This window comes from Scyliorhinus torazame, chromosome 8, assembly GCF_047496885.1.
Source record: "Scyliorhinus torazame isolate Kashiwa2021f chromosome 8, sScyTor2.1, whole genome shotgun sequence".
NCBI classification, from domain to species: Eukaryota; Metazoa; Chordata; class Chondrichthyes; order Carcharhiniformes; family Scyliorhinidae; genus Scyliorhinus; species Scyliorhinus torazame.
Window position 1 is genome coordinate 277,350,280 of NC_092714.1, and position 26,105 is coordinate 277,376,384.

General features: G+C 52.5%; 1 protein-coding gene across 3 annotated transcripts in view; it reads left to right on the forward strand.

Annotated features, from left to right (window-relative positions):
• Nucleotides 1–26,105, forward strand: part of chd6 (chromodomain helicase DNA binding protein 6) — a 338,615-nt gene that overhangs the window by 159,275 nt on the left and 153,235 nt on the right. For 2 of the 3 annotated variants that reach the window (XM_072515378.1, XM_072515377.1), the window contains 2 exons: nt 7,373–7,525; nt 25,631–25,699. In XM_072515378.1, the coding sequence (XP_072371479.1) occupies nt 7,373–7,525; nt 25,631–25,699 (222 nt within the window). The remainder of the gene's footprint in view (nt 1–7,372; nt 7,526–25,630; nt 25,700–26,105) is intronic. The other variant, XM_072515379.1, reaches the window with a different exon arrangement.

The window sequence follows — 26,105 nt, forward strand, 5'->3', positions numbered from 1 at the left end:
CATCTCTAGTTTAAAGTCCTATTGACCACCCTAATTTCCTCTTTTCGCCAGAACACTGGTCCCAGCTCGGTTCAGGTGGAGACCATCCCAACGGTATAGGTCCCCCCTGTCCCAAAACTGATGCCAGTGTCCCATGAAAAGGAACCACTCTTTCAGCCACGTGTTAACTTCCCTTATTCTTGCCTCCCTATGCCAATTTGCACGTGGCTCGGGCAGTAATCCGGAGATTATGACCCTTGAGGACCTGGTTTTTAATTTGAGGAATTGTATTTATTAATTAAAGGAATGTGTATTTATGGTAAACCATGGATTACTTAATTAAATGCTAGCCATTGCCTGTCTACTGTCATACTTTTAACGTAGCTCCCAATCTAGCACCACCAGTTGGTTGTTTCCGTTGTTTAGGTTGAAGATCCTAGTTTCAGAATGAATTACATAACTTTCAAAGTTTACATAAAAATCTAACTTGTGCCCTGTAGATGGTGTTCAGGCTTTGGGGAGTCAGGAGTGAGTTACTCGCTGCAGGATTCCTAGCCTCTGACTTACCCTTGCAGCCACAATGGTGGGGGGGGGGGGGGGAGGGGAATCCAGTGATGGTTATGTCATTCAATATCAGGAATCTTTTTTGCAAAATTGAAAGGGAAGAGTATCAAAATTTCCACAGTTGTGATCAAAGTATGCTGCTTACACTCTGGCTCAGAGTCACTGAGCACAACCGACAGTGCTTACAGCGACCAGCTTCATAACTGGCACTGCATATGTGATGGCGTGCTACCAGAACAAAGGCGCTAAAGATAAAAATAAAGAGGGCAATTTTATCCTACTATAGTGGCTGGGAAATCAAAAGAATCAGGTGGAATGCTGGTTTATACCTATCCTGTCCAATATTACTCGTCTTCAGTGGAGAGCGAATGTGTTCTCAAACCAATATTGCACCCAATCCTGTCATTTTCCTGACTGGCAGGATGAGTTTAAAAAGCCCCCATTGGGTGGGTGTAAAAATCAGCATTCTGCCTGACCCCACCTGACCGAGTGCAGGCAGAATTTCCCCCAGAATATATCTGCTGTCGGGAGCGATTGGCTCTGGCAGGTTAGGAAGTGGCTGAACAACTGCGTTTGCTGAGAACATGGGCAGTATGTCAATTCTCACTTTGATTTGCTGATGGCACCTGAGCAAGTAGCATCTCATGGCAAATCTGTATGTTGTTGGTTTTCCTCTGTGTGACACTATTCCCCTACTTAGCAGCAACAGTGAGTCACAAACAGCCCAGAATGTCAAACTGTTATTTTTCTGCCAATTCTGTTTTTCGAGCACTTTGTTTTTATTTGATTTCCAGCATTTTTGGCAGTTTTTATTTTGTTACTTCTGCTTTGCATTCCTTTAATGCACAGTGGTCGGTTGAAGTGAGGATAGTTGCTCAGTCAAATGGAGTGTGCTGTGTTTTTACTTTGTAACAGCAATTTTGCCATGATCCTTTAGTTCAAATCACCTGATATAATGGGTGTGTTTTAAGTTTTGGCACCGATTTCTTTGTGTGTTTGTGAGAGGGACATGGTGAACTGAGCCGTGCGATTGTAGGATTCTGCTTTGTTTTGTGAATGGCGACTTCTCAGTGAAGCTGCAAACAGTCTCTTGGTAGTACAGAGCGTGAACCTTGTTGAAAAGAGAGACATGTTGCTAAAGATTTTCATCTTATACTCAGGGCAAAGGCAAGAACGCAACATTTCAAACAATCAATTATACTACAGGAAAAGGGCACTGATTGGTTGACAAGCGAGCTCTGGCTACCATTTTGCCATGGCGAATGCAACATGGAGCTTTAAACTGCTTAAGCCCCGGGTAATTCAAATAAGGTGCGTGGCATGAACATATGCCTTTTCTTTGCAGAGAACAGGCCTGCACACATGAGTATATGTTGTTTCCAGCAAGAGATAAGATCCAGATATCATCTCCGCCTGAAGAAAGTTGTGTGTGAATAAAGTTTCCATTTTTATTTTGCGTATCATTAGTTTTTTGAGCTTGACTGATTATCTTAAATTGGTCATTGGTGTAGCTTTTAGCACACTCAGAATTGTTCAGTAAGTGTTGTCTAATTGCAGAATCACACATAATCGTAACATTTCTGCTGAAAAAAGTTGCCAATTTGTGTCTCTTTTCAGCAATATTTAAGCTGCAAAGTGGGGAAAAAAGTGAATTCATTTTGTTCAGATTCCAGGTAACTTCCTGAGCCTGTTCCCAGATGTTGGCATAAGGGAGAACCATGAGAAGTGTGCTGTATATGAGGAGCAAGTTGTTATTGGCAAATATAAAGTTGACAAAACTGACATGTTTGGATTTCGGATATTTTAAATCTTTTCATTTTACGTGGGGATTTATTTGAGTTAATGGAACAGAAGATGTAACTTTCATCTTTTAAGTGTGGATGGCGAGGGGGGAGGGAACTGTTCTGCTCATTTCAACTCAGTTACTATTGGGCACAAACTAAAGGCAAGTCTAATGAAAAATTACAAAATGTAAATGAAGTGATCAAGGCTATTTCAGCAGACGTCATCCTGCTTGATACTGAGGCATCTGATTCAGTCACAAAACCCCTCCTTGACGTTTGGTGTCTATTGAGTTTTCCTGTGTGCCATAAGACCATATGACAAGGGAACGGGAGGAGGCCATTCAGCTCCTTGCGCCTTCTCAGCCATTCCATAGGACCATGACTGACCCGATATTCCTCACGTCCACTTTCCTGCCCTTTCCCCATAACCCCCGATTCCCTTACTGACCAAGAATCTATCTATCTCAGCCTTAAATATACACAAGGGCTCTGCCCCACAGCACTCTGTGGCAAGGAGTTAGAATCAGAGAATCACTACAGTGCAGAATGAGGCCATTTGGTTCATCGAGTCTGCACCGACCCTCCAAAAGAGCATCCTAACTGGGCCCAACCTCACCTAACCTTTTGGACACCAAGGGTCAATTTAGAACGTCCAATCCACCGAACCTGCAGATCTTTAGACTGTGGGAGGGAACCGCATCCGGAGGAAACACGCGCAGACATGGGGAGAACGTGCAAACTCCACACAGACAGCCACCCGAGGCTGGAATCGAACCCGGGCCCCTAGCGCTTTGAGGCAGCAGTGCTAACCACTGTGCCACCGTGCAGCCCATTGTTAACTTTCAACGCAACTCTCTGAGAGAAGAAAATAAGACCATAAAGATGTCCCTGAGCCTGACGTGATTTGAACATTTAAATTTAGAGTACCCAATTTTTTCCTCATTGAGGAAATTAATTCCTTAATTAGGCCCGTTAATTTTTCCCAGTACATTTTATTTGCTAATGTTAATTACTCATGTTCCTCACTCTTTCTAGACCCTTGGTTCCCCACGATTTCTGGTTTGTTTTTCGTCTTCTACTGTGACAGGCACAAAACAGCCCATTATACTTCCTGCCATTTCTTTATTCCCCTTCTAAATTCTGCTGTTTCAAACTCTGAGATCCATGTTTACTTTAGTTCATCTCTTACGCATTGGAAGCTGTGTTTCATTTTTTAAACTTTCTGTCCAGCTTTCTATTTGATCCCTTTTGTCAAGTTTTTGGCCACCCTTACATATGTGAAATATTGCCAATCCTTAGGCCTACTACTTTTCCTGGCAATATCACAAGCCTCTCTTCTGACCTAATACAATCCAAATCTCTGACCACAGATGAGTATATTTTCCCACGGAGCTTTTGTTTCTCAATGGAATGCATTTAAAAAAAAAAAAAATTGACCCCCCCCCCCAATGTTTGCCATTGCTAATCTATCATCATACATTTAATCTAACTTCCCAATCTACACTGGCCAATTCGTCCCGTACCTATATAATTGAGTTTAACTTTATTACACTAGTACATCTCACTCAAACTCAATGTGAAATTGATCATATTATGATCACTCTTCCCCCCCAAAATCCCTTACTATGAGATTACTAATTAACCCTGTCTCATTACACAAAATGAGATCTAATACAGCCTGTACTCTCGTTGCTTCATGTACGAGGAAACTGTCTTGAATACATGCAATGACCTCACCTTCCAAACAATCTTTTCCGATTTTGATTAGTCCGGTGAAGATTATTGTATCACCTTTGTTAGAAACTCCTCTTATTTCTTGATTAATAGTCTGTCTACCGAAGGCGGCACGGTGGAGCAGTGGTTAGCACTGCTGCCCACGGCACCGAGGATCTGATTTCGATCCTGGCCCCGAGTCACTGTCCTCGTGGAGTTTGCACATTCTCCCCGTGTCTGCATGAGTCTCACCCCCATAACCCAAAGATGTGCAGGGTTGGTGGATTGACCACGCTAAATTGCCCCTTAATTGGGCAAAAAAGAATTGGGTACTCTAAATTTATATTTTAAAAAAATACTCTGTCTATTAACACAGTTATTGTAAGGGGGTATTTTAATACTCCCACCAGTGTTTTCTGTCCTTTTGATTTTTTATTTTGATCCATATTGATTGCACTTCCTGTTTTTCTGTGCCAAGATCCTTCATCCATACTGTTCTTATTCAATCTTTTATTATCAGTGTTGCTCATCCTTTTCCATTTTGTCTATCTTTTCAAAACATCAGGCACCTGGCTTTGATCACCATGCAACCACATTTCCCCAAAAACTGTTCCACCCATTTATCCAACTCCTTTATCTCTATTTGTGCTGCTACTTTTTGTAACAAATGCTTCACGCATTCAGACAAAATGCCTTGGATTTGAACTTTTTCATTAAAAAAAATAAAATTAAATCGTTTAAAGTTTTAAGCTGCCCTTAAATCCTACCCTGTGACCAAGCTTTTGCTCACCTTCAAGTATCTGCTTACATAGTTCGATGTCAATTTTCTTTAATACACCTTGGGATGTTTTACCACATTAAAGATGCTGTATAAATTCAAGTTGTTCTTTATTGACATTCTAGTTTGTGTAGATTCGTTGTTGCGGAAAATCTTCAGGTCAAAATTTTAAACTTGAAAGTATAGAATTAGCCGTGGAAAAGATGCTAGCAAAAATCAATGGTGCATCAGAACCCAGGAACAGAAGATGGACATACATCACTCGCGCCTGTTCTGTCATTGACTGATTTGCATCTCAACTCCATTTATCTGCTGTGGCTCTATGTCGCTTAATATTCTTACCTATTGAAAAACTATCAATCTCAGTTTTCACATTTTCAGTTGCCAGAGGCTTTGTGCAGATCTGGACCACCGACCTGTCTAAAGTGAGCATAAAACTTGCCTCTTAGATGCAGCAGTGACTGGAAATGTGAGCCTTGTGAACAAATTTATTTTGCTGGTGAACCAGGAGGTTTTCTATTTGCTCACTTGCTTTGTTTTGATTTTGAGCAACTTCTGATTTTTGCGTTGTCTGCGGATAGATATATGTACAAGTCTAAATGTGCATGCACATATGAATGTGCGTGTTTACAGTGGAATCTGTTGTGTGTCAAAATTGTGAAGCTTATTGGTTTAGTAGGTAGTTTTATAGGCCTGCGATGAATTGGATGGTTCCTGATTGGCAAGTGGCGATAGAAGAGGAAAAAATGGATTGAAAATGTTTTTGGAATCTAAAATTGGATAACTTGGAATAGGATTTGTTGGTAAGCAGTACCTGGGCTGTTTTCTCTCAGTCTAAGTGGGAACTTTTTGGATCATCTCTTTGCTAAGTTTCTAAAGATCTTCATCATCCTGTGGATTATCTGACGAGTCAAGAGTGGAAGGAAACACTTGGGACTATTGAGAATTTCCAAGAGGGGGATCTGCAACTAAAAGTCCACCTCCCGCCATGTAGTAATGAGGAACTGCATTAAGTCTGGTTGAATCCACCAAGCTGCTTTAAAAGTTGGAGTGAAAGTACTTCCAGAATCTGATGGCTGTCAGAAGTAGTGCCACCTCATCAGCCTCTGTTCCAGGTTTGGTTGAAATTGATCGCATTGCCATGACAGAAAGACAAAACTCCAATTGCTGCACCTCGTCCATGTGCTCTTCATGTTTGGGTGGCGTGTCCAGCTGAATGAACCATGCCCTGATCTGGAGAGCATCTCACAACTGTGACGTTTTCTACCCTAAATATATTGAAGAGGGTGGATTTGTGGGATGAATACTTGGAGATTAAAATATGTCTAGAATTGTAGAATACATTAGCTAATGTCAACTATCAGGAAAAATTGAACAGACTTGGGTTCTATTCTCTAACAAAGCAAGAGTTGAGAGGTGATTGGAAACGAGGCCTTTCAAATCCTGGAAGGGTTTGATAGATGTGGAGAAGATGTTTGAACTTGTGAGTGAGACCAAATATGGGGGCCTTAAATAGACTAAATCACTAAACAAATCCACTTGGGGATTCAGAAGAAAGTCTTTGCTCCAAGAACGATGGGAAAGTAGATATACACTCGTGTACACTATAAGATGTACATGAGGTGAAGAGCATCAATGCATTTAAGTGGAAGCTAGATGAATGCAAGATGAAGAAAGAGATAGAAGGATATGCTGATGGGGTGAGGTGAAGAACGGTGCGAGCAGGCTGGTGTGGAACAGAAACAGGCACAGAAAGTTGTAGTGATTGGCTCATTGCTGCGCGATACATTCTATGTAACCATGAATGCCATTGATATAGTCAGTGATCTTAATACCATTATTGAGGATGAGCAAGACAGTTTTATAGTTTAATTTTACCATGAGTGAAGACTTGTGCTATATTCTCAGACAATTTCTCATTTTATTTCAACAATACAAACTAATAGTTCAAGGACATGTACTTTGTTTTGCAGTTTATTGAGGATTTGTGTGAAAGTGTATCCATTAATATCAGTTGACTGGGGAGGCAGGTGATGATAGGAGGTAGAGAGTATCGAGGTCTATTTTCAGGATCATGGCCTTATTATTACTGCTATTTTGACCCCAGGAGTGTGCTGTGCTGTGGAAGTTAGTTGATGTGAGCAGGATATTTTTTTAAACTTGCCAATGTTAACTTTCAAGGGACCCATTGTAATTGGAACACCAACTGGAATAAACAAACTGCCTGAAGAAATAGCCTGCGCCCTCAGAAATTGAGTGGACATGAGGAACGGGATTGATGAAAGGAATAAATGAGGAAGAGCACACGTGTATCTGTAGACAGTTGGAGTTGATGAAGAACGATGGAGATGGTAGTTATTGAGCTTTCAAAATAAGATGAGCTCCTTTTATCGGGCAGCCAAAGTTTGAGTATAATCACCCCTTGGAGTGTGCAACATTCTCGCATTGGCCTAGCCCTCCCACCCACGCTAAGCTGTATAGACTGTGTTTAGCGTAGTTGTGACAGTCTCTGAGATGCTGTCTTAATGACGCAAGTTTCTTGTTTATTTGGTAGAAGCGACGATCAGGCCGTCAAGTAAAACGAAGGAAGTACAATGAAGACTTGGACTTCAAAGTTGTCGATGATGCCGGTGAAACAATTGCTGTACTGGGAGCAGGTCGGACTTCTCCGAACTCTGGGTCCTCACAGAAAGGAAACCAGACGACGGTAAGATGCTTAAGTAGAGAGCAGATAGGGATGTCACTAATTCACTGAACCTTTGGGGGAGGGTTTGGGTCATGTTTTCAGAGCATTCAAATAGTTAGCACTCCGTTCTGTATGAGGGCCACGATGTCGGAGAAGGAGCACAAAGTTTCGGTAGAATGGCTGGCTGTTGGTGATGGATGTGTTAGTGATCCCTTCCAATCAGGCATGGTGTCAAGTTAGGATGCCTTGGATGAGCAGGGTGGTGGTGAAGGCTAAAGGTTTTCTTTTGGTCCAGACTTGCATTTGAATCGGCGTCTAGATTGATCCATATTTTTGTAGGCGAAATGGCTCCAGTGATGAATAATTGGAGCAGATGTTGCAGATTGGACTCAGGATTTATTTGTCGAACTTTGAAGTGATTGGAATGTTTTTAACCTTTCACCCTGGAATTCTCCAGTCAGTGTGTGGCCCACGAGTTTGTCTTTGTGTCTATGTTTGTATGGCATTGCGTCAGTGACTGTGTGCAATCACCCTCCCTCCTCACAGGCAATCCTTCATCCAAAATACAAGATAATAGAGGTATTTTGATGGTTTTCCATATAACCTAAACAACAATGGGTTTCACCAAATTTAATGTAGAGATTTCTGGTGAAATTCAGGACTCTACTGCGTTGGTTCTTTGCGTTGAATGAGAAACCTGAAAAACCTACAATCTTGGAACAAATTCCAGTCTGCAGTTTCTCAGAAAATAAAATAGGGCCATTGTGTATAGTCCAAGAAGTCTGTCAAGTTAGGTTTGATATCTGTTATCCAGTCTAAAGAGCATTGAACTAATGCTCGTCATGACTGTGTCGTACACAAATATGTCTATTTTTGGCATGTTTTTGACCATGTTGAATAAGGGGGTACTATCAGAGATGGAGTGATCTCGTTTGGAGGCCTTCAACATGTCAAGAGCCAATACCTAGGTTTGAGTTAGTTTTGAAATACTGTTTTCAGGGGTGCTGTGTAATGTTTCACATGACTCGATCTCTGTCTTACCTGTGTGTTTATAGCTGCTGCGGCAATGAGCTCTGGAATTCCACGTTTAGCTCTCCGCTTTAAGACATTACTTAAGATCCACCTCTTCTCGGTCATTTGTTCTAATTCCTCTGTACATGACGGTGTGTCTACTTTTAGTATAGTATAGTATTTACAGTGCAGAAGGAGGCCATTCGGCCCATCGAGTCTGCACTGGCTCTTGGAAAGAGCACCCTACCCAAGGTCCACACCTCCACCCTATCCCCGTAACCCAGTAACCCCACCCAACCCAACCCTAAGGGCAATTTTGGACACTAAGGGCAATTTATCATGGCCAATCCACCTAACCTGCACATCTTTGGACTGTGGGAGGAAACCGGAGCACCCGGAGGAAACCCACGAACACACTGGGAGAATGTGCAGACTCCGCACAGACAGTGACCCAAGCCGGGAATCGAACCTGGGACCCTGGAGCTGTGAAGCAATTGTGCTATCCACAATGCTACCGTGCTGCCCTACATCCTCGTGAAGCACCGTGGGACATTTTGCTATGTTAAAGATGCAATATAAATGCATCTTTACGGGCTGGTTTAGCACAGGGCTAAATCGCTGGCTTTTAAATCAGACCAAGGCAGACCAGCAGCACGGTTCAATTCCCGTACCAGCCTCCCCCAAACAGGCACCAGAATATGACGACTAGGGGCTTTTCTCAGTAACTTCATTTGAAGCCTACTCGTGACGGTAAGAGATTTTCATTTTCATTTCATTTTCATTTCAAGTTGCTGCCTGGCATAGACTCTGATCAGCTCAGCTCTAAAATGGCAATCAAAATCCTATATATGCCATAGGTCTTTAGTTTACATATTAAAGGTGGCCAGCTGCCAGAAACAGGTGGATATTTTGGTTTGTAGCATTAGGCTCTTGTAAATAGGCAGAGGGTTAAGTGTTGGCATGAATGGGACAATATGGGCGGGATTCTCCGTGCATCAGCATGATGGCCCGAAGCCGGTGACAAAAATGGTGCAAATGACTCTGGCGCTGGACCCCGGAACGCCATGAATTCTCCGGCTAGGAATGGGCTAGTGGCGTTGCATCATTATAGACGCCCCCCCCGGAGACCTGAGGCGCCCCTGGATGCTGTGGAGCAGAGGAGAGGGAGGCCCTGTACGCCGGACACAGCCGCAGGGTCACACCATGCCTCAGCCAGCGCCTGCAGAGGGAGGTGGCACAGGCCGTCAGTGCTGTGGCTGTGGCAGCAAGGACAGTGTCACAAGAAGGTCAATGACGTTGTCAGGGCAGCCAGGGTGAGTAACCCCCCCCCCCCCCCCCCTCGATGGGCGGCACAGCCCTAGGCTAAACCGACATGGCTGCACCCACCTATGCAGGCTGCAGTGCAGGATGGGTTGTGAACCTCTGCCAACATACACACAACCGCTGGTCCGCGTATATCTGTCTGCCTAACACTGTTGCCCTTTATCCCTGCCACCCTCCCGCCCCCACAGGAGAAGCGCGTTCACAACAACCGGGAGCGTGAGAGTGCCGGAGGGGGTCCACCCAAACTACGACCACTCACCATTCATGAGGAGAGAGCCCTGGACCTTGCAGGCGGACCCGAGGACCGGGAGGTTGCGGATGCAGAGGTCGGGGGCGCACCACTAAGTGAGAACCGCCACTGCCTGCTCTCTTCCCCCCCCCCCCCCTATCCCCGTATGCATGTCTAACCATGCATGCTGTATTGTGTATTGCAGGACCAAACGTCGGCCCACCCGTCCCCGCGGATGCCGACCGCCCCCAGGACGTCCCAGGGCAGCCACAAGCCAAGGACAGACCCGGCCCATGAGCCAGGGACAGACCCGGCCCATTACGCATACGACGCCGCCCCCATCTAGTGCGAGTGCAGCGATGCCGGCGGGCCACACCCAGAGACGAGGAGGGCAGCCACAGCAACAGGCCCCTGTCGCAGCCGACTCAGGACACTGACACGGAACACACCCACCCAGGACACACCCACCCAGAACGCACACCCACCCAGGACACACGCCCGCCCAGGACACACGCCCGCCCAGGACACGCGCCCGCCCAGGACACATGCCCACCCAGAACGCACACCCACCCAGGACACACGCCCGCCCAGGACACGCGCCCGCACAGGACACGCGCCCGCCCAGGACACGCGCCCGCCCAGGACACATGCCCAGGACACATGCCCACCCAGAACGCACACCCGCCCAGGACACGCGCCCGCCCAGGACACGCGCCCGCCCAGGACACGCGCCCGCCCAGGACACGCGCCCGCCCAGGACACGCGCCCGCCCAGGACACGCGCCCGCCCAGGACACGCGCCCGCCCAGAACGCACGCCCACCCAGGACACGCGCCCACCCAGGACACGCGCCCGCCCAGGACACGCGCCCGCCCAGGACACGCGCCCGCCCAGGACACGCACCCACCCAGGACACACGCCCGCCCAGGACACACGCCCACGCCCACCCAGGACACACGCACACCCAGGACACACGCACACCCAGGACACACCCCCGCCCAGGACACGCGCCCGCCCAGGACACGCGCCCGCCCAGGACACGCGCCCGCCCAGGACACGCGCCCGCCCAGGACACGCGCCCGCCCAGGACACGCGCCCGCCCATGACGCGCGCCCGCCCGGAACGCACGCCCGCCCAGGACACACGCCCACCCAGGACACACGCCCGCCCAGGACACGCGCCCGCCCAGGACACGCGCCCGCCCAGGACACGCGCCCGCCCAGGACACGCGCCCGCCCAGGACACGCGCCCGCCCAGGACACACACCCACCCAGGACACCCAGGGCAGCCACAAGCCAAGGACAGACCCGGCCCATGAGCCAGGGACAGACCCGGCCCATTAGGCATACGACGCCGCCCCCCATCTAGTGCGAGTGCAGCGATGCCGGCGGGCCACACCCAGAGACGAGGACGGCAGCCACTGCAACAGGCCCCTGTCGCAGCCGACTCAGGACACTGACACGGAACACACCCACCCAGGACACACCCACCCAGGACACACCCACCCAGGACACACCCACCCAGGACACACCCACCCAGGACACACCCACCCAGAACGCACACCCACCCAGGACACACGCCCGCCCAGGACACACGCCCGCCCAGGACACGCGCCTGCCCAGGACACGCGCCCGCCCAGGACACATGCCCACCCAGAACGCACACCCACCCAGGACACACGCCCGCCCAGGACACACGCCCACGCCCACCCAGGACACACGCCCACCCAGGACACACCCCCCGCCCAGGACACGCGCCCGCCCAGGACACGCGCCCGCCCAGGACACGCGCCCGCCCAGGACACGCGCCCGCCCAGGACGCGCGCCCGCCCGGAACGCACGCCCGCCCAGGACACACACCCACCCAGGACACACCCACCCAGGACACGCCCGCCCAGGACACGCGCCCGCCCAGGACACACACCCACCCAGGACACACACCCACCCAGGACACGCGCCCGCCCAGGACGCGCGCCCGCCCGGAACGCACGCCCGCCCAGGACACACGCCCGCTCAGGACACACGCCCACCCAGGACACGCGCCCGCCCAGGACACGCGCCCGCCCAGGGACACGCGCCCGCCCAGGACACGCGCCCCGCCCAGGACACGCGCCCCGCCCAGGACACGCGCCCGCCCAGGACACGCGCCCCGCCCAGGACACGCGCCCGCCCAGGACACGCGCCCTCCGCCCAGGACACGCGCCCGCCCAGGACACGCCGCCCGCCCAGGACACGCGCCCCGCACCAGGAACGCGCGCCCGCCCAGGACAGCGCGCCCGCCCAGGACACGCGCCCGCCCAGGACACGCGCCCCGCCCAGGACACGCGCCCGCCCAGGACACGCGCCCCGCCCAGGACACGCGCCCGCCCAGGACACGCGCCCGCCCAGGACACGCGCCCGCCCAGGACACGCGCCCGCCCAGGACACGCGCCCGCCCAGGACACGCGCCCGCCCAGGACACGCGCCCCGCCCAGGACACGCGCCCGCCCAGGACACGCGCCCGCCCAGGACACGCGCCCGCCCAGGACACGCGCCCGCCCAGGACACGCGCCCGCCCAGGACACGCGCCCGCCCAGGACACGCGCCCGCCCAGGACACGCGCCCGCCCAGGACACGCGCCCGCCCAGGACACGCGCCCGCCCAGGACACGCGCCCGCCCAGGACACGCGCCCGCCCAGGACACGCGCCCGCCCAGGACACGCGCCCGCCCAGGACACGCGCCCGCCCAGGACACGCGCCCGCCCAGGACACGCGCCCGCCCAGGACACGCGCCCGCCCAGGACACGCGCCCGCCCAGGACACGCGCCCGCCCAGGACACGCGCCCGCCCAGGACACGCGCCCGCCCAGGACACGCGCCCGCCCAGGACACGCGCCCGCCCAGGACACGCGCCCGCCCAGGACACGCGCCCGCCCAGGACACGCGCCCCGCCCAGGACACGCGCCCGCCCAGGACACGCGCCCGCCCAGGACACGCGCCCGCCCAGGACACGCGCCCGCCCAGGACACGCGCCCGCCCAGGACACGCGCCCGCCCAGGACACGCGCCCGCCCAGGACACGCGCCCGCCCAGGACACGCGCCCGCCCAGGACACGCGCCCGCCCAGGACACGCGCCCGCCCAGGACACGCGCCCGCCCAGGACGCGCGCCCGCCCAGGACGCGCGCCCGCCCAGGACGCGCGCCCGCCCAGGACGCGCGCCCGCCCAGGACGCGCGCCCGCCCAGGACGCGCGCCCGCCCAGGACGCGCGCCCGCCCAGGACGCGCGCCCGCCCAGGACGCGCGCCCGCCCAGGACGCGCGCCCGCCCAGGACGCGCGCCCGCCCAGGACGCGCGCCCGCCCAGGACGCGCTCCCGCCCAGGACGCGCTCCCCGCCCAGGACGCGCTCCCGCCCAGGACGCGCTCCCGCCCAGGACGCGCGCCCGCCCAGGACGCGCGCCCGCCCAGGACGCGCGCCCGCCCAGGACGCGCGCCCGCCCAGGACGCGCGCCCCGCCCAGGACGCGCGCCCCGCCCAGGACGCGCGCCCGCCCAGGACGCGCGCCCGCCCAGGACGCGCGCCCGCCCAGGACGCGCGCCCGCCCAGGACACGCGCCCGCCCAGGACACGCGCCCGCCCAGGACACGCGCCCGCCCAGGACACGCGCCCGCCCAGGACACGCGCCCGCCCAGGACACGCGCCCACCCAGGACACGCGCCCACCCGCCCACCCAGGACACGCGCCCACCCGCCCACCCAGGACACGCGCCCACCCGCCCACCCAGGACACGCGCCCACCCGCCCACCCAGGACACGCGCCCACCCGCCCACCCAGGACACGCGCCCACCCGCCCACCCAGGACACGCGCCCACCCGCCCACCCAGGACACGCGCCCACCCGCCCACCCAGGACACGCGCCCACCCGCCCACCCAGGACACGCGCCCACCCGCCCACCCAGGACACGCGCCCACCCGCCCACCCAGGACACGCGCCCACCCGCCCACCCAGGACACGCGCCCACCCGCCCACCCAGGACACGCGCCCACCCGCCCACCCAGGACACGCGCCCACCCGCCCACCCAGGACACGCGCCCACCCGCCCACCCAGGACACGCGCCCACCCGCCCACCCAGGACACGCGCCCACCCGCCCACCCAGGACACGCGCCCACCCGCCCACCCAGGACACGCGCCCACCCGCCCACCCAGGACACGCGCCCACCCGCCCACCCAGGACACGCGCCCACCCGCCCACCCAGGACACGCGCCCACCCGCCCACCCAGGACACGCGCCCACCCGCCCACCCAGGACACGCGCCCACCCGCCCACCCAGGACACGCGCCCACCCGCCCACCCAGGAGACGCGCCCGCCCACCCAGGAGACGCGCCCCGCCCGCCCACCCACCCAGGACGCGCCCGCCCGCCCACCCACCCAGGACGCGCCCGCCCACCCACCCAGGACGCGCCCGCCCGCCCACCCACCCAGGACGCGCCCGCACACCCGCCCACCCACCCACCCACCCAGGACGCGCCCACCCACCCAGGACGCGCCCACCCACCCACCCACCCAGGACGCGCCCGCCCACCCACCCACGCCCAGGGAGGGCGCGCCCGCCCAGGGCGCGCACGCACAGGGGACGGATGGACAGGAATCACCACTCCAGGGGACCCCGGACTTTGAGTCGGATGAGGAGTACGACATTCCGCCACAGCTATCTCCTACACCTTCCACATCGCAGAGACACTCACCTCGGTTGGGCACTTTAGCGATGGTGCTTCTGGGACATTAACTGGTGCGCACAACACAGCCGTCCCGGTACCGCAGGTGAAGGCACGAGGGGCCGGGCAGTCGGAGGGCAGCCCGGCGCAGGCAACCATCTGCCGCTCAGACGGGTCTCTGGTTCCTGGAGTTACCACACCCACCCATAGACCCGATGCAGTCACGGACCAAGGGACGACCGAAGGGGGTGACGGCCGGCTTGCGGCAGCTGCAGACGTAGGTGGAGGAGTCCACCCGGGTGCAGGTCATTCGTGCCACCCAAGCCGACACTGCACGGGTGGCGTCCGCGGTGGAGGCAATGGGTCCGACGGTGTCAGCCATGGGTCGCAGTATGCAAGGCATGGGGCTTTCCGTGCAGGCGGCGTCCGTGGTCCAGGACATGGCTGCCCTCACAGGCAGCCATGAGCCAGAGCCACCAGCAGATCGCGGAGGCGCTCAACGCCGTGGACTAGTCTCTGCAGACCATCACTGAGGCATCGGCGCCATTGCCCAGGTGCTGTCTGGCGTCGCACAGACACAGCCATGGATGGCCAACTCCCTGAGCTCCATGTCTGCAAACTTGCAGACCCTTGTTGATACCAGGGCGGGCCTCCAGGACTGGCAGCGCCAGGTGTCGGGGGGGGGGGGGGGGTGTTTGCATCCCTGACCCATGTAGAGGCCCGGGGGCCATTGGGCACCCCGAGGGAGGAGGAGGTGCTGGGGACCACTCCGTGTCCCCCTGTAGGGAGGTCCCGGAACACTGCGACACCTCGGACTCTTCCCCCCCCCCCCCCCCCCCCCCTTCCGTCCCAGGTGCATCTGGTGGGCAAAGGGCAGGAAAGGCTGGCAGCTCGCCATCCCAGTCGCCTGAGCCGCGGCCTGGCCGCCCCAGGAAACGGCCGCCAAAGGGGTCCCTAGGCACAGGGCAGGAATCAAAGGAGTCCACCTGCATCTCTGCTGTACCGTCTGGGGAACCACCTAGACATTTAAAAGGCCCGTAAGGCCAATAAATTAGACACTGAGTAAGTTGGCATGGATGCAGGGCACAGATTAGTTATAGGGGCCAGGGCACGTGTATGAACTGTTTGTTATTAAAATCACTTTCACACCTTCAGAAGCTGCCTTTGTGCTCTGTCCGATACTTGCGGGGGTGCGGTGTGAGGTGAGCACCAGTGGGTGTGTGAGAAGTGATAGAACGTTGGCATCAGGTGAGTGTGCCCCCCCTCCCCCAGGGTCCCCCTCGCCATCCCCCTCGCCATCCCGCCGGGCAGAGGACGGGACCGTGCGCTGCAGTGTCACAGCCGCATGCAGGGACGGTCCGGGTGGAGGGTGGTACTGTGGCCATGGCTCATACATTGTCCAACGATGTGGAGCCCAGAGCTCATCGCAGGGCGGGTTGTCATCATCCTCCATGGCCTGCAATAGACACCCTTCCACCGGCGACAGTGTGAGCCCGGCCGTTGTGCCACAGGTGGATGCTCAATGGAGGGGTGGTGTGCATGCAGGTGGTTGGTGTTGGGTGGGCGGGATGAGGGTGGTTGGTGTTGGGTGGATGGGGTGAAGGGTGGTTAGGGTGAGGGTGGTAGTCTGGTGCCGTGGTGTGCAGTCTGTGCCCATACTCGGCGATTCCCACGCCCCCCCCCCCCCCCCCCCCCCCCCCCCAGTCCGTGAACCGGGCAGCTATCAGCCTGTCCCGTGCCCGCTGGCCCAGCTGGTAACGGTGGGCAGCCTCCCGTCCCATCTGTCCTGGCCATTGCCCCCATCCTCCTCATCTGGGGAGGTCTGCGCCTCGTCTTGCTGTTCATCCCCTTCCCCCTCCTCTGCCTGCAGCACATCGCCCCTCTGCTGGGCTATGTTGTGCAGCAGGCCACAACAATGCGGCCGACCCTATCTTGACGGGTACTGGAGGGCCCCTCCAGAGCGGTCCAGGCACCTGAAGCGCATCATCAGGAGCCCAAAGCACCTCTCTATCACACCCCTGGTCGCTCAATGGGCATCGTTGTAGCGGTTCTCTGTGTCAGTCTGTGGCCCCCGTACAGGTGTCATCAGCCACGACCACAACGGGTAACCCCTGTCGCCCAGCAACCAGCCCCTCAGCCAGGCGGGGCGTCCCTCGATCATGGTGGGGATGAAAGATTGCACCGATACGGATGAGTCATGTACACTGCCCGGGTACCGGGCGCAGACGTGCAGGATCCTCATGCGGTGGTCACAGACCACCTGCACGTTCATGGAATAGGTCTCCTTCCTATTCGTCAACACAGCCCTGTTATCTGCAGGTGGCCGCATGACGATGTGCATCCCATCGATCGCCCCCTGGACCATGGGCATTCTGGCCACGGCAGCGTAGCCCGCTGCCCGGGCATCCTGGCTGGCCCGGTGCACAGGGAACTGGATGCAGCGGTCCGCAATGGCATATAGGGCATCTGTCATTGCACGGATGCACCGATGCCTGCGAGATGCCTAACAGGTGGTCACCTCGGCGGGACTTCGGCCCATCCGGCCCGGAGAATTGGGGCGGGCCCGTTGCGTCGCGCCGGTCCTCAACATTCTCCGAGGCGCATGGCGCGATTCACATCAACGGGATTTTGGGGGGGCTGGAAAATACCGTGGGGCGGCTGGGTGGGATTTACGCCCCCCCGGCAATTCTCCGACCCGCCGGGGGTTTGGAGAATCCCGCCCTATGTATATTGAACACGTGAATCTTTTCCTGCCTCATTAATGCTAATTTTGGAAGCTAAAACCTACTTGATGGTATCCAATGAGGTGTTCAGTCTGTGTCTTATTCTTAAACTCTGTCCCCAAGTTCTGCTCTTGCCCACAAGAGATATCCTTCCAGTATCTACCCTATCAGGTCCCCTCAGGATGTTATGGCCACTTTTCTTCGTCCAACCCGTTACATGTTTCACGGAAGCGGCTGCCTTTGGCTGGCAGCGGGATCTTCGGTCCCGTTGTTGTCAGCGGGATGTCCCATCAAATGTACCCGTCGCCACTGGGAAACCCGCGACATGGATGTGCGTCAGCGAGATCCCGCCCGCATGACCAGCCTATATATCTCAATAAGATCACCTCTCTTTCTTCCAAACTCCAATGGGTATAGGCCCAAACTGTTCAACCTTTTTTCATCAGATCAGCCCTCCATCCCAGGAATGAGTCAAATGAACCTCTCGAAACTGTCGCTATTTTCTAAATAATGAGACCGAAACTGTACACCATATTTTAGATGTGATCTCACCAAGGCTCTGTAATAGCTGCAGTAAAACCTCTCTACTTTTATATTCCATTCCCCTTTTAATAAACACCAATTTGCCTTCCTAATCACTTGCTGAACCTGCAAACTAACTGTCCATGATTCATGTACCAGGACACCCAGATTCCTCTCCCACTCAGTTCTGCAATCTTTCTCTGTTTTAATAGTATACTGCTTTTCTATTCTTCCTATCAAAGTGGGCAAATTCACACTCCCCACATTATACATCAGCTGCCAAATTTGTGCCCACTCTTTTAACTTCTCTATATCCCTTCCTAAACTCTTTACCCCGCCTTGCAACTTTCTTAATTATAACTTACTTGATTTTGATTTTTTTTATTTGATGTTTTTGATTTGATTTATTGTCACATGTACCGAAGTACAGTGAAAAGAATTTTTCTGCGGCCGAGGGAACGTACACAGTACGTATAGTAGACAAAAAGAATAATCAACAGAGAACATTGACAAATTGTACATCGACAAACAGTGATTGGTTACAGTGCGGAACAAGGGGTCAAACAAAGCAAATACATGAGCAAGAGCAGCATAGGGCGTCGTGAATAGTGTTCTTACAGGGAACAGATCAGTCCGAGGGGGAGTCGTTGAGGAGCCTTGTAGCTGTGGGGAAGAAGCTGTTCCTGTGTCTGGATGTGCGGGTCTTCAGACTTCTGTACCTTCTGCCTGATGGAAGGGTCTGGAAGAAAGCAATGCTTGGGTGGGAGGGTCTCTGATAATGCTGTCTGCCTTCCTGAGACAGCGGGAGGTGTATACAGAATCAATGTGGGGGTGGCAAGCTTGTGTGATGCGTTGGGCTGTGTTCACCACACTCTGCAGTTTCTTGTCATCTTGGGCCGAGCAGTTGCCATACCAAGCTATGATGCAGCCGGATATGATGCTCTCTATCGCACATCTGTAGAAGTTTGTGAGAGTCGATGCAGACATGCCAAATTTCTTTAGCTTCCGTAGGAAGTAGAGACGTTGTTGGGCTTTCTTGACTGTTGCATCAACGTGAGTGGACCAGGACAGACTGTTGGTGATGGTGGCCCCCAGGAACTTAAAGTTATCAACCATCTCCACTTCGGAACCATTGGTCCAGACGGGAGTGTATCGTTTTAGGCTTCCTGAAGTCGATGATCAGTTCCTTGGTCTTTCCGACATTCAGAGAGAGGTTGTTTTCAGTACACCATGCAACCAAGTGTTTTATCTCCCTCCTGTAGTCTGTTTCGTTGTTGTTTGAGATACTTGACAACTACCTTTGTATCATTGTCAAATTTAGTTACCATAAATTTGGTCCCTTAATCCATGTTGTTGACATAAATTGTAACTAGTGGAGGCTCCAGCACAGATCCCTGTGTCACTCCAGTTACAACCTGCCAACCCAACAAAAACCCATTTATCCCTAATCTCTGCTTCCTGTTAACCAATCCTTTATCCATGCTAATCTGTTACCCACTACACCATGTGCTCTTACCTTTGATGTGGCACCGTATCAAATATCTTTTGGAACTCCAAGTACAACACATTTACATGTTCCCCTTATTCCCAGCATCCTAATTTTCCACACATAATTGAAGTCCCTCGTCCCTGGCATCATTCTAGTTATTCTCCTGTGCACCCTTGTTTTACAGTTTGCAATGTGGCACATTTTATTTGATTTCCCCATGCTAATTAACTGGAATAAAAACAGAAAATGCTGGGAATACTAAGGAGGTCAGGCAGCATTTGTGGAAGTGAGTTAACATTTCAAGTCAATGGCCTTTCATCAGACCATCAACACAAATGAAGGTTATTGTACATTGATGAGTAATAACACTAGCCCAGAGTCACAGGGATGACTTAAACTGTATAATTATTTATCTGCTATTATTTAATTGCCATGTGCAGTATTCTGAGTAAAGCTTTCAACGAGGGTTGAACCTGGAAAGACTTTTCATACTTTTCATACTCCAGTGATTGGAAGAGGATCCTTAAAGAAAAGATGGATCATGGGTAGCTTGAATCGAGGTGTACAAAAGAAGGAGTCTGCACTGCACATGAGCAAATGCACGGTATCCCCTCTTGACCAAAAATCCTCTCAATGGGCGCAGCATCATTTAACCAGAATAATACTAAGGATTCAAGGGTTTAAATTATGAAGTTAGATTGTGACATCACAGAAAAGCTGTGACCTGAGTGGCTGGTTGGGATTCTAACCTAAATTTAAAAAAAAAAAAATAAAAAAATTTGAGTATTTGGGAACTAATTAAACATAATAACTTAATTATAATTTAGAGGATATCTAAGCCAGAGATCGGAGAATATTATAGTTGGCTATCGCATTTCTATTAGAAATCTAGTGCTAGGAAACAGATAGTTGACAGTAACTTTGCAATTTAAAAAAAAGTATTTAAAAAAAAAAAAGACAAATTTTAATTTTAATTAATTGACGCAATGTCAGTTAGAGGGGTGCTGTGCTCTGACTGTGAGATGTGGCAGGTCCGGGAGGCTTCCAGCGTCCCGGATGGCTTCATCTGCAGAAAGTGCACCCAACTGCAGCTCCTCACAGACCGCATGGTTCGGTTGGAGCAGCAATTGGATGCACTTAGGAGCATGCAGGTGGCGGAAAGCGTCATAGATCGCAGTTATGTAAATGTGGTCACACCCAAGGTGCAGGCAGAGAAATGGGTGACTACCAGAAAGGGCCGGCAGTCAGTGCAGGAATCCCCTGTGGTTGTCCCCCTCTCGAACAGATATACCCCTTTGGATACTGTCGGGGGGGGGATAGCCTATCAGGGGAAAACAGCAGCAGCCAGAGCAGTGGCACCACGGCTGGCTCTGATGTTCAGAAGGGAGGGTCAAAGCGCAGAAGAGTAATAGTAATAGGGGACTCTATAGTCAGGGGCACAGATAGGCGCTTCTGTGGACGTGAAAGAGACTCCAGGATGGTATGTTGCCTCCCTGGTGCCAGGGTCCAGGATGTCTCCGAACGGGTAGAGGGAATCCTGAAGGGGGAGGGCAAACAGGCAGAGGTCGTTGTACATATTGGTACTAACGACATAGGCAGGAAGGGGCATGAGGTCCTGCAGCAGGAGTTCAGGGAGCTAGGCAGAAAGTTAAAAGACAGGACCTCGAGGGTTGTAATCTCGGGATTACTCCCTGTGCCACGTGCCAGTGAGGCTAGAAATAGGAAGATAGAGCAGACAAACACGTGGCTAAACAGCTGGTGTAGGAGGGAGGGTTTCCGTTATCTGGACCACTGGGAGCTCTTCCGGGGCAGGTGTGACCTGTATAAGATGGACGGGTTGCATCTAAACCGGAGAGGCATAAATATCCTGGCCGCGAGGTTTGCTAGTGTCACACGGGAGGGTTTAAACTAGTATGGCAGGGGGGTGGGCACGGGAGCAATAGGTCAGAAGGTGAGAGCATTGAGGGAGAACTAGGGAATAGGGACAGTGTGGCTCTGAGGCAGAGCAGACGGGGAGGAGTTGCTGAACACAGCGGGTCTGGTGGCCTGAAGTGCATATGTTTTAATGCAAGGAGCATTACGGGTAAGGCAGATGAACTTAGAGCTTGGATTACTACTTGGAACTATGATGTTGTTGCCATTACAGAGACCTGGTTGAGGGAAGGGCAGGATTGGCAGCTAAACGTTCCAGGATTTAGATGTTTCAGGCGGGATAGAGGGGGATGTAAAAGGGGAGGCGGAGTTGCGCTACTTGTTCGGGAGAATATCACAGCTATACTGCGAGAGGACACCTCCGAGGGCAGTGAGGCTATATGGGTAGAAATCAGGAATAAGAAGGGTGCAGTCACAATGTTGGGGGTATACTACAGGCCTCCCAACAGCCAGCGGGAGATGGAGGAGCAGATAGGTAGACAGATTTTGGAAAAGAGTAAAAACAACAGGGTTGTGGTGATGGGAGACTTTAACTTCCCCAATATTGACTGGGACTCACTTAGTGCCAGGGGCTTAGACGGGGCGGAGTTTGTAAGGAGCATCCAGGAGGGCTTCTTAAAACAATATGTAAACAGTCCAACTAGGGAAGGGGCGGTACTGGACCTGGTATTGGGGAATGAGCCCGGCCAGGTGGTAGATGTTTCAGTAGGGGAGCATTTCGGTAACAGTGACCACAATTCAGTAAGTTTTAAAGTACTGGTGGACAAGGATAAGAGTGGTCCGAGGATGAATGTGCTAAATTGGGGGAAGGCTAATTATAACAATATTAGGCGGGAACTGAAGAACATAGATTGGGGGCGGATGTTTGAGGGCAAATCAACATCTGACATGTGGGAGGCTTTCAAGTGTCAGTTGAAAGGAATACAGGACAGGCATGTTCCTGTGAGGAAGAAAGATAAATACGGCAATTTTCGGGAACCTTGGATGACGAGTGATATTGTAGGCCTCGTCAAAAAGAAAAAGGAGGCATTTGTCAGGGCTAAAAGGCTGGGAACAGACGAAGCCTGTGTGGCATATAAGGAAAGTAGGAAGGAACTTAAGCAAGGAGTCAGGAGGGCTAGAAGGGGTCATGAAAAGTCATTGGCAAATAGGGTTAAGGAAAATCCCAAGGCTTTTTACACGTACATAAAAAGCAAGAGGGTAGCCAGGGAAAGGGTTGGCCCACTGAAGGATAGGCAAGGGAATCTATGTGTGGAGCCAGAGGAAATGGGCGAGGTACTAAATGAATACTTTGCATCAGTATTCACCAAAGAGAAGGAATTGGTAGATGTTGAGTCTGGAGAAGGGGGTGTAGATAGCCTGGGTCACATTGTGATCCAAAAAGACGAGGTGTTGGGTGTCTTAAAAAATATTAAGGTAGATAAGTCCCCAGGGCCGGATGGGATCTACCCCAGAATACTGAAGGAGGCTGGAGAGGAAATTGCTGAGGCCTTGACAGAAATCTTTGGATCCTCGCTGTCTTCAGGGGATGTCCCGGAGGACTGGAGAATAGCCAATTTTGTTCCTCTGTTTAAGAAGGGTAGCAAGGATAATCCCGGGAACTACAGGCCGGTGAGCCTTACTTCAGTGGTAGGGAAATTACTGGAGAGAATTCTTCGAGACAGGATCTACTCCCATTTGGAAGCAAATGGACGTATTAGTGAGAGGCAGCACGGTTTTGTGAAGGGGAGGTCGTGTCTCACTAACTTGATAGAGTTTTTCGAGGAGGTCACTAAGATGATTGATGCAGGTAGGGCAGTAGATGTTGTCTATATGGACTTCAGTAAGGCCTTTGACAAGGTCCCTCATGGTAGACTAGTACAAAAGGTGAAGTCACACGGGATCAGGGGTGAACTGGCAAGGTGGATACAGAACTGGCTAGGCCATAGAAGGCAGAGGGTAGCAATGGAGGGATGCTTTTCTCATTGGAGGGCTGTGACCAGTGGTGTTCCACAGGGATCAGTGCTGGGACCTTTGCTCTTTGTAGTATATATAAATGATTTGGAGGAAAATGTAACTGGTCTGATTAGTAAGTTTGCAGACGACACAAAGGTTGGTGGAATTGCGGATAGCGATGAGGACTGTCTGAGGATACAGCAGGATTTAGATTGTCTGGAGACTTGGGCGGAGAGATGGCAGATGGAGTTTAATCCGGACAAATGTGAGGTAATGCATTTTGGAAGGGCTAATGCAGGTAGGGAATATACAGTGAATGGTAGAACCCTCAAGAGTATTGAAAGTCAAAGAGATCTAGGAGTACAGGTCCACAGGTCATTGAAAGGGGCAACACAGGTGGAGAAGGTAGTCAAGAAGGCATACGGCATGCTTGCCTTCATTGGCCGGGGCATTGAGTATAAGAATTGGCAAGTCATGTTGCAGCTGTATAGAACCTTAGTTAGGCCACACTTGGAGTATAGTGTTCAATTCTGGTCGCCACACTACCAGAAGGATGTGGAGGCTTTAGAGAGGGTGCAGAAGAGATTTACCAGAATGTTGCCTGGTATGGAGGGCATAAGCTATGAGGAGCGATTGAATAAACTCGGTTTGTTCTCACTGGAACGAAGGAGGTTGAGGGGAGACCTGATAGAGGTATACAGAATTATGAGGGGCATAGACAGAGTGGATAGTCAGAGGCTTTTCCCCAGGGTAGAGGGGTCAATTACTAGGGGGCATAGGTTTAAGGTGAGAGGGGCAAAGTTTAGAGTAGATGTACGAGGCAAGTTTTTTACGCAGAGGGTAGTGGGTGCCTGGAACTCACTACCGGAGGAGGTAGTGGAAGCAGGGACGATAGGGACATTTAAGGGGCATCTTGACAAATATATGAATAGGATGGGAATAGAAGGATACGGACCCAGGAAGTGTAGAAGATTGTAGTTTAGTCGTTCAGCATGGTCGGCACGGGCTTGGAGGGCCGAAGGGCCTGTTCCTGTGCTGTACATTTCTTTGTTCTTTGTTTGTTTGTTTGCATAGCTTACCCTTGGATTCCGTTGATTACAGAAGATTGAGGAGATGGTCTAATCAAGCAGTTTAAGGGAAAAGATTTGATAGGGTAGATGGGATGAGAACATATTTCCTCTGGTTGGGGAGTCCAGAACCGGAAGGTACCATCTTGCTGGGTCATTCAGCAGTGAAATCGGGAAGAGGGTAGCAGATAGCTGAAAACTTTCGTCCCTACCACAGCCTTCCTTCCAAAAGGCTGTGGATGCTGCGGGTTGATTAGAATTCTTAAAGTTTGATCGTATGTGTTGGGTAAGGCTATCGAGGGATGTGGAGCAACGGTGGGTAAATAAGGTAAGGTCAGCCATGATGTTTTTGAATGGTGGAGCAGCATTAAGGGACTGAATTACCTTCTCCTGTTCCTAATTTCCTTGCATTTCTATCTGTACAGTTCTTTATTGCAAAATACTAACCTCTCTCTTGATGATCAGATGTTGTAATTGTGCATCATAAGAAATCTGAGTTCCATGGCTTTTGGGGACCTTCCATTTACATTAGCGTCACAGTGGTTCGCACTGCTGCCTCACAGCGCCAGCGACCCAGGTTCAATTCCTGCCTCGGGTGGCTGTCCTCCCCGTGTGAGCGTGGGTTTCCTCCGGGTGCTCCGGTTTCCTCCCACAGTACAAAGATGTGCAGGTTAGGTGAATTGGTCATGATAAATTGCCCTTAGTGTCCCAAAGGTTAGGTGGGGTTACTGGGCTACAGGGATAGGATAGAGGCTTGAGCTTAAGGGCTGGTGCAGGCTCGATGGGCTGAATGGCCTCCTGCATTGTACATTCTATGATCAGATGTTGCAATTATGCACCTGAAGAAATCGGGGTTCCATGGCTTTTGGGGACCCTCCATTTACATTGGCAAATTGTTTTAGGCGTTTGTACATGAGGGTGACAATAGCCTGTAAATAACTGTCACTACTTTGTTTTCATAGATTATCATGGAATTTCCAATGCAGGAGGAGGCCATTCGGCTTATCAAGTCTGCACCGGCCCCTGGAAGGAGCACCCCACCCAAGCCCACGTCTGCACCCTTTGTCCCCGCTACTTAATCTAACCTTTTGGACACTGTGGGCAATTTAGCATGGCCAATCCAGCTTACTTTTTCCCAAACCTTGCCACGCAGTGGAAGTATTGTATGTCATTGTCTGACCATTGTTGTCATCTGTTACAGGAGAACCAGGAGGAAGATGAATCTGCTGTCATCGAGAAGATATTGGCCTTGCGCACAGTGCAGAAGGAGGTGAGACAACAAGTTTGATTATATGTGTTGGGTAAGGCTATCGAGGGATGTGGAGCAATGGTGGGTAAATATGGTAAGGTCAGCCATGATGTTTTTGAATGGTGGAGCAGCCTCCCCGAACAGGCGCCGGAATGTGGCGACTAGAGGCTTTTCACAGTAACTTCATTTGAAGCCTACTTGTGACAATAAGCGATTTTCATTTCATTTCAAGTTACAATGCATGATGTAGTAAACGGGGACCGTGACTGGGTCAGGGAAACTTTGTATACTCGTTGTTTATTTGTTTACAAAATCCTTCTCTAAACCTTCACTGCTGGGACTCCTCAGCCAGTTCGCCCAAAGGTAGGGTGGTGCCAAGGGTTGGGGGTGGGGGTTGTGAATAGAGCCGATGCCAGGGGTGGGAGAC